The sequence below is a fragment of the Tamandua tetradactyla genome, chromosome 7 (assembly GCF_023851605.1).
Source record: "Tamandua tetradactyla isolate mTamTet1 chromosome 7, mTamTet1.pri, whole genome shotgun sequence".
Classification (NCBI taxonomy): domain Eukaryota; kingdom Metazoa; phylum Chordata; class Mammalia; order Pilosa; family Myrmecophagidae; genus Tamandua; species Tamandua tetradactyla.
In genome coordinates, this window is record NC_135333.1 from 123,064,786 (window position 1) to 123,073,068 (window position 8,283).

General features: G+C 39.6%; 1 protein-coding gene and 1 long non-coding RNA gene across 2 annotated transcripts in view; one reads left to right on the forward strand and one right to left on the reverse strand.

Annotated features, from left to right (window-relative positions):
- The window catches only part of LOC143642519 (uncharacterized), a 38,902-nt gene extending 35,077 nt beyond the window's left edge, over positions 1 to 3,825 (reverse strand). Inside the window, exon 1 of the long non-coding RNA XR_013155702.1 lies at positions 2,530 to 3,825. This is a non-coding gene — a long non-coding RNA (uncharacterized LOC143642519). The remainder of the gene's footprint in view (positions 1 to 2,529) is intronic.
- RPS26 (ribosomal protein S26) lies at positions 3,078 to 5,149 on the forward strand. Its single transcript, XM_077111007.1, has 4 exons — positions 3,078 to 3,218; positions 3,482 to 3,659; positions 4,668 to 4,798; positions 5,044 to 5,149. The coding sequence occupies exons 1-4, from the start codon at positions 3,216 to 3,218 to the stop codon at positions 5,077 to 5,079; spliced, it is 348 nt and encodes a 115-aa protein (XP_076967122.1). The 5' UTR covers positions 3,078 to 3,215; the 3' UTR covers positions 5,080 to 5,149.
- The last annotated feature ends 3,134 nt before the right edge of the window (positions 5,150 to 8,283 follow it).

Below are 8,283 nucleotides of genomic sequence, written 5' to 3' on the forward strand. Positions count from 1 at the left end.
CCAATGCAGTAACATAGCAACTAACAATTTTAACAGACACTGAATACTTACTATATTTTAAAGTAACACCCCAATTAATAAACACACCAATGAGCAATTAAACAGGCATTAAACACTTACTAAATCTAATTAACACCCAAATTAATGGTTAAACAGGCATCAAACACTTACTTAATTTCACTAAATACCAATTAGTTGTTGGATTTTTTATTTTCCAGGAATATACTCAACAGACAAATTCAGGTCAGGACTTTGAATCCCACACAGAATGGTACTCAGAAAACAGGTGCAGACATCAGAGCAAAAGAGAGTCATTCTAGAACAGGACCCAGGCCTCAAATCTCAGGTCTAGGGGACATGAACCTCTATACTAACTTCCCCAATCCACTTTTACCTTGGTGACCCACACAGCTAATCAGTAAATACCAACTAATTATTGGATGACTTATTTCCCAGTATACTCAACAGACAAACTCAGGTCAGGGCCTTGAGCCCCATACAGAATGGTACTCAGAAACAGAAAGGCGTAGATGTCAGATCAAAGAAGATCATTGTGGAAGCGGGCCCTAGGAATTCAAACCTACTTACTCATTTCCTGATCCACTTTTACCTTGGTGACCCACTCACCCAGTCAGATGTCCGGACCTAGAACGGGGAACTGTTTCTCTCTTTGAAGCTTTAAAGTACTGACCACCTGGAGTGCCGGCAAAGCAGGAGAAAACCCAGTTGCTGAGCCTCCAGTCTAAAAGAGCCTACCTAGTACCTGCAAAAGTCTCGATTACCATGCTGTGCTTACTTGTCCTGCTGGAGTTCCAGAACTGTGGGCAGTTAAGACTTCCTACTTCTTCAGCACCTTGTCCCACCAGAGACATCAAATTGATACCAATTAAAAGCAGGAAAAAAACACCCAAAAACCTATAAAAAAAAAAAAAAAAGGGCACTGCAACGAGGCTCAGTGGCAGAATTCTCGCTGCCAAGCCAGAGACCCTGGTTCGATTCCCAGTGACTGCCCATGCCAAAAAAAAAAAATGCATGGGTCCTTTACCCTATGTGCTCAACTGTCCAATTCCTGAGACATCAGGGTTTCAAAGAGAGAGTTTATAGCTAAGCGCAAATCAGAGATCAGATTGGCTATCAGCCTAAAAACCTGTATCCCCAAATTGCAGCAACTCTGATTGCTTTATATTAACAAAAGAAGGGCAGGTTTTAGGACAATGAGTACAATGACTCCAGATGATAAAGTCAGAGATGATTTAATTATTGAGCATGTGCAGACTGATTACATACTACTGCTCAAGTCATCAGGCAGGCCAATTTTGGATAGATCTAGCTTTGTCTAGTCAGATAGTTTAGGAATTGGGCTGGGTTAGTTCTGGACTGATTCAAGTTTCTTCATTAATACACATTAGGGGCTATGTTTTGTGATCATAAGGCTCTAAAGTTAAATAACAGGATAAGGTGCAAAAAACAAAAAGCAAGATAAGGGGGTACAAGTGGGGTCAGTTATATGGTTTTTACCATCACAAGATAAAGGTTATACAGTATATATACAATTGTATATATATGATCATTATAAAAGATTTTAACAGTTCAGTAATTTCAGGTACTTCCTTTTGCTATTTTAATATACAAGAAAGTAATTACATAATGATTCAATAATCATAATTATTTGTTAACTCTTAATTTTTCGGTTACAAAACTAATATGCTTTCCTGAACAGATTACAAATATGGTTGCTTTGGCTTCAAAACAAAAGCTAGAAAATATATCTTAACCTCAATAAAGTGGGTTAGAAGTAAAAAGAAACTATAATTCATGAGTTATTGGAGTGAAGGTCAATCTAGTGCATACAGAGTCCAAAATGACTTACGAATGAAGGGTTGGTTTCCACCGGCACCATCTTGGGTCTGAAAGCTGGGAGTTCCTTGGCAACCCTAGTGTCTCCAACTTTGGAGTCAACTAGGGGGTTGGCTACCTATGGCTAGCTACTCCTGCTCAATGCTCAAACCTTTCTCCTGGCTCTCCAGAGATAAATGGGGCTCAAAATAAGGAAGTGCGTTTCAAACTCAGGCCAGACTCATCAATAAGTGATGAAATCACTTTAGGGGGTCTTGACCAGCATTTATTAAAATAAAATAGAAAATAGAACATAGTGCACCTCATGCCATAAGGGTAAATACTATTTCATGAAGCTCGTGTTTCAGTTTTGCATGTATGTGTATTTGTGCTTGTGTATGTAATTGGGCACCAATGTAAAATATATTTCTATTATGGGTCTGGACCGTTTAAATCACTGGTTCAGGCTTTTCTTTCATTCATTTGCGTGTTAGGTGAGAAACAAAATAGTACAGTGAAGTCAGAACATCTTTAGGAGCTGTGTGTGACTTTGGGCAAGTTATTTAACCTCTCTGTACTTCAGTTTTCCAATCTGTAAAGTGAGGATAATAGTTATTATACTTAATAATTATATTTAATAAGCCTCATAAGCTTACTGAGGGTTAAATGAGCTAATACTTATAAGGTGCTTACCACATGCTCGGCTCTGTGCCAACAGAATCCAGGAATACAAGGGTGAAGGAGAAGTAGCCTTAAAGCACCGATATCCTGGTCCACGGCCCCTCATTGTGAGATTTTCTCCATATTAGAAGTAGGAATTAACAAAATGTTTTGCTTCCTCCCAGGTCTTCCGCTTCTTAGTACCACACACACCAAGCAACAGGTTTATCGCAGAAATGAATCGAAAGCGTCCTCCAGTGGTGTAGTGCTACCTTCGGCCTGAGGACTTGAAGGCTCCAAGCGACTCGGCTTCGCACTACAACTCCCACCGTGCACCTCTTTCCCTTCGGCTTCTAACAAGGAATAAATTTCGCGGTCTTGCACAGGGTAACTTCCGCTCCTAGCCTCATGACAACCGGAAAACAATAAACCTCAGAATTAGGTCCGATGTCGCGATGCTTGCTGGGAGACGTATAACGCAATTTTACTCCGCCAGCAGGCAAAATAGTCCCCTGTTTCAGGAATAAATAAGTTCTAGAAATGTATTTCTAGTCTAGATTTCAGGAAGAACGCTGAATAATAAAGAAAATTTGATAAAGTGGATTACTGTTCTTGGTGTCCGTCTTCTAAGGCTGCTTCCTGCCTAAGCGCAGGGATCTTGCGCTATATAAGAGGCCAGGGCCTGACGCCAGATCCTCTCTCGGGTGTTCGTTTTCAAGATGGTGAGTTCTGACGCGTGGTGAGTACGGGCATTCCGAGGGAGGCTTCAACCAGCAGATTCTTGGCCTGTAGGAATTTGAGAGCCCAGGCCATACTGGAGGATTGGGCGAAATGTATGTGCGTTTCTGAATTTGAAGAGACTTGTAGGGGGACGGGAGATCTGAGTGGCGCCTTCTGAAGGCTACCGGCGCCGAATGTAGCCGGAAGGGGGCTGAGGTTGAGTAAGCTGCGTCCTCTTCCTAACATGATCCCTATCCTGCTGTAGACAAAGAAAAGAAGGAACAACGGTCGTGCGAAAAAGGGCCGCGGCCATGTGCAGCCTATTCGCTGCACCAACTGCGCGCGCTGCGTGCCCAAGGATAAGGCCATTAAGAAGTTCGTCATTAGAAACATAGTAGAGGCCGCAGCCGTCAGGGACATTTCCGAAGCAAGTGTCTTCGACGGTAAGTGAACGCCTAACCTATAGTACCGAAGAAGTACCTCCGTATCGCTCGTAGACTCTTCGTTTGCGCCTCTCTAAAGCATCACGGACTGTTCTTTTCCGTATATGTTAAAGGATGTTGCTCTCACGCTTGCTGTTCTGATCTGTGCCTGAAAGGAATGGTGCACGTGGGCATGGGGCGACTGTTTGTAATAGAGTGCGTTAACAGTCGTGGCCCGTCTAAGGGATGAAATTCAAATTTCCAAGCCAGAAACTTGGTAAAGGTGACAGTTTTTGAAATACTGAAGAGCATTTGGGTGCTTGTGAAAACACACAGGTAAGTTTCAGTACTGAAGACTGTCTGCTTTGGTGAACTGGGGTGATCTAAATATTATGGTATGTGATGATGTAGGGTTTTTTGGGTTTTTTAAAAATTTTTTTTATGTGAAATATACATAGAAAAAAGTAATGAATTTCCAAGTACATTTTAACAAGTATAGAAAAGATACTAAGGTTTGATATGGGTTACAGTTTCTCATTTTTTTCTTCTAGCTACTCCAAGATACTGGAGACCAACAGAAATATCAATATCAACAGTCATACTTATTAAATTTTATTTTCTATTAAACTCCTCTTAATCTTTAAATAACATACAATAAATTTCCATTGTACATCACAATTAGTTGTAGAACGGCCTTCAGAGCTTAGTATGGGTGATAATGTGGTTTTGTTCAATTCTTTTTCTTAGACAAGTAGAGTTCAAGAAGTAGTGTTAGGGCTGGTTTCACTGCTGAAGAACTGAGTACTTATTACACCTTGGGTGGTGTGGTTTGGTTCCTCTGGTGACAAGATGGATTTATAAGCCATGGTATTCACACGGATGTAAATATCAAGCAGAATAGATGCTTTGGGGGTGAGGAGGTTTTGTATATATGCCTAACAAGTAGTTGTAGATATAGTTTTAACTAAGGAATGAATGAGAAGACTGGGTATAATACCTAATGTACATGTGTATATTTTTATTTCTCAGCCTATGTGCTTCCTAAGCTGTATGTGAAACTGCATTACTGCGTGAGTTGTGCCATTCACAGCAAGGTGGTCAGAAACCGATCTCGTGAAGCCCGGAAGGACAGGACACCCCCACCCCGATTTAGACCTGCGGTGAGTATTTTAGAAAACGAGATGTGGGAGCCAGAAGATAGATTAAAGACATGTGATGACCTAAGGTATGTCAAGGACCTGTTGTGTTTCAGGTCAAGTGGTGTGTTTTTTCCCCATCTCTACCAGCCTTTATGTCTTTATGGCCTAACTACGTTGTTAGTGATGATAGGAAGATATTTAATTCTTTGGGGTAGGGGATTAAGTGCTCTTGAATACATTCTATTTACTCATTCCTTTGTTTTTAGGGTGCTGCCCCACGACCTCCACCAAAGCCCATGTAAGGAGCTGAGTCCATAAAGACTGAAGAAAAACTACTTTCTGGAAAGGAAATAAAATGAAAATTAAACTGTATAGCATGATAAGTGTGTCTTTGCCAGATAGGTTTTGGGGTTTGGGATGTGTCAAAAAGGATTGTCATTGTTATATATCAAGTATTCAAGTGTGGAGTCCCAGGTAATCCCTTTAAATTTTAGTTTAACTTTTTTTATCCTTAAATATTTCCAAACTTACAGGGCAGTTAAATAAAATGATACACAGGGCGGTGCGATGGTGGCTCAGCAGGCAGAATTCTTGCCTGACATGCCGGAGACCCAGGTTCGATTTCTGATGCCTGCCCGTGCAAAAAATAAATATATAATAATAATATACGCCCCATACATAAAACTCCAGCATGCCCCTACCCCAGATTCACTGATGTTTACATCATGCCACATTTTCTGTATCATTCTATTTATCAGTCTTAAATGTGTAGGCTCCTTGAACACATTACTGCCATGAACTTTTCTTGAGAATAAGGATACTCACAGAACCACTTATGTGCAGTTATTCAAGTTCAAGGCACTTAACCATGGTTTTGAACCTCTCTGTGAGGTTCTTGTCACAAATGGCATGTTTTTTATACATTGAGTCCAAAACCAGATTACTCAATTACATTGTATGCATTTACCTTTCAGATCCTGTAGGAAGTAAAAGTGGAGTTAAAACTAAAAATACTGGCATTGATATTTGTGTCATTACCCTCACCAGAGATCAATTTATATAGCTTCAGTCTATTGTCCTTTCCTTTTAACCGACGAAAAACTTCCCTCAGCTTTGATTTTATCTGGGAATGTCTTAAATCTCCTTTTTGAAAGACAAATTTACTGGATATGGAATTCTTCATTGGTTATGTCATCCCATTGCCTTGCCTTTGTGGATTCTGGTGAGAAATTGGCACTTAATCTTATTGAGGCTTGCTTATGTGTGATGTATTGCTTCTCAGTAGCTTTCAGAATTCTCTGGCACTCCAAGTCTGATTATAATTTACTATGGTGTGGATCTATTTGGGTTTATCGTGTTTGGAATTCATTGAACATCTTGAATGAATTCAGTGAACATCTTGTCTTTTGTTAAATTTAGGCAGTTTTCAGCAATTTCTTTTTGAATATTCTTTTTGCCCCTTTGTCTTATCATAATTTCCGATTCTGTTGATATTCTCTGTGTTCATCTATTGCTTTCCTGATTTCTTTTAGTTGATGTTTTCCTTAGCTCTTTGGACATATTTAGGAAAGTCTTTATATCCCAGGTCTGGTCCTCCTCGATGATTTCTAATGCTTTAATCTCCTTTCCCTGGGCCATTGCTTCCTATTTCTTTGTTATATGATCTTTTCTAGAAATCTGGGCATTTGGGTATTTCAATGTGAAATTTAGGCTTTGGGATGTCTATTAATTAAACGTGTACCAGATAGTCTTGATGGAGGAGGAAGTTGAACTCAAAGTTAAGTAAATCGATAAAGTGGTTAAGTCATCTGCAAGCTTTGGGTTAATTCACCCTGTTCAGTGGCTTCAATTGGCAACCTCAAGATGGGTAAACAGGATCTAGAAGAATAAGTAAAAGCTGTACATTGTTGAGGTAGGAACGAAAAAGGAAATTAAAAAGTTGTGGTTTTCAAGGTGTCTTGTGCATCTCACTGAGTAGAGAGCTGTGATTGGGGGCAGTGAAGACTTACAGAAGGTATATGACTTGGGTGGCTGCTAGGGGTATCCATTATCTGAAAAATCTCATTTGGGAATGGATTAAGGAGTGTTTTTGCCAATTTGATTATGTGGGTTTTTTTCTTAAGCTAAAGTGATAGCTTGGATTCTTCAACTAAATTACACACTTTGCAAGTGTCTATATTCAAGGGGATGTGATAACATGGACGAGGTGGAGTATTTCAGAGCATGGGAGTGGTTCTGTTACTTGGAAAAGCTTCTCACTTCCTATTGACAAAACCCCAGGCTTACCTATGGTAGCATACTGGTAGATAGGCTGGAACCCGTGACATACCCAGAATTTGTCAAAACACTCTTGCTTAGAGTGTCAATCCTTTGGAAAAGTCCACAAGAGATTTGTGTTTGGGACCCTTAATTTCCTCTACACTTAGTAGAGACCCCTTTACACCAGGGGTGTACTTTACTTCCCATTGAAAGGAAGAACAAGATAAAAATGGATGCTCAACATGATGGTCCCAAATTTCAACTTAATCTGAAACGATTCAAATAGTAAATAAGGGAAACCAGTACAGTAAATAGAAAGCATAGCCTTTTCTCAGAACCAGTTTAACTAGACTGCTCACAATAAACCTTGAATTTGGAAATCAGTTTCCAGAATCTATGCCACCTTCCTTGTGACCATCTACTTGAACCTCAGCCCACAGAAGTGGGGGCCACTTCGTGGGACATGACTCCCAGGGGTATGGACCTTCCTGGCTACGTGGGACAGAATTCCTAGAATGAGCCTGAGACTCAGCATCAAGGGATTGAGAAAACCTCAACCAAAAGGGGGAAGAGTGAAATGAGACAAAATAAATTGTCAATGGCTGAGAGATTTCAGAGTTGAGAGGTTATCCTGGAGGTTATTCTTGGGCATCAAATAGATTACCACCTTGTTAGTCAAGATGCAGTGGAGAGGCTGGAGGGAACTGCCTGAAAATCTGGAGCTGTGTTCCAGTAGCCCTGTTTGTTTAAAACGATTGTATAATATAGCTTGCATAATGTGACTGATTGTGAAAACCTTGTATCTGATGCTCCTTTTATCTAATCAACAGACAAAGCATGGAATAAAATGAAATAATAGGGGGAACAAATGTTAAATTTAGATTGAAATGCTAGTGATCAATGTAAAGGGAGGGGTAAAGGGTATACTATGTATGAATTTTTTTCTGTTTTTATTTCTTTTTCTGAATTAATGCAAATGTTCTAAGAAATGATCATGTTGATGAATATGCAACTATGATGATATTGTGAATTACTGATTATATATGTAGAATGGAATGATCATAAATTAAGAATATTACATATTTAAAAAATTTTTTTAATTGATTAAAAGTGTGGGGCTGTATATATATATTCACTGTCCACCTGTGAGGTTGTTAGATATCAAATCAATTCTCTGTGATAGCCAGGGTTCCTGGAATAGAACTACGTTATATTGAGGTCCTGACTGATCCTTTCTTTGTAAGTAA

Coding starts and splice junctions, on each gene's coding strand:
- RPS26 (XM_077111007.1), top strand. Junction 3,660..4,667: donor CGAAGCAAGTGTCTTCGACG/GTAAGTGAACGC, acceptor TTTATTTCTCAG/CCTATGTGCTTCCTAAGCTG. Junction 4,799..5,043: donor CACCCCGATTTAGACCTGCG/GTGAGTATTTTA, acceptor CTTTGTTTTTAG/GGTGCTGCCCCACGACCTCC.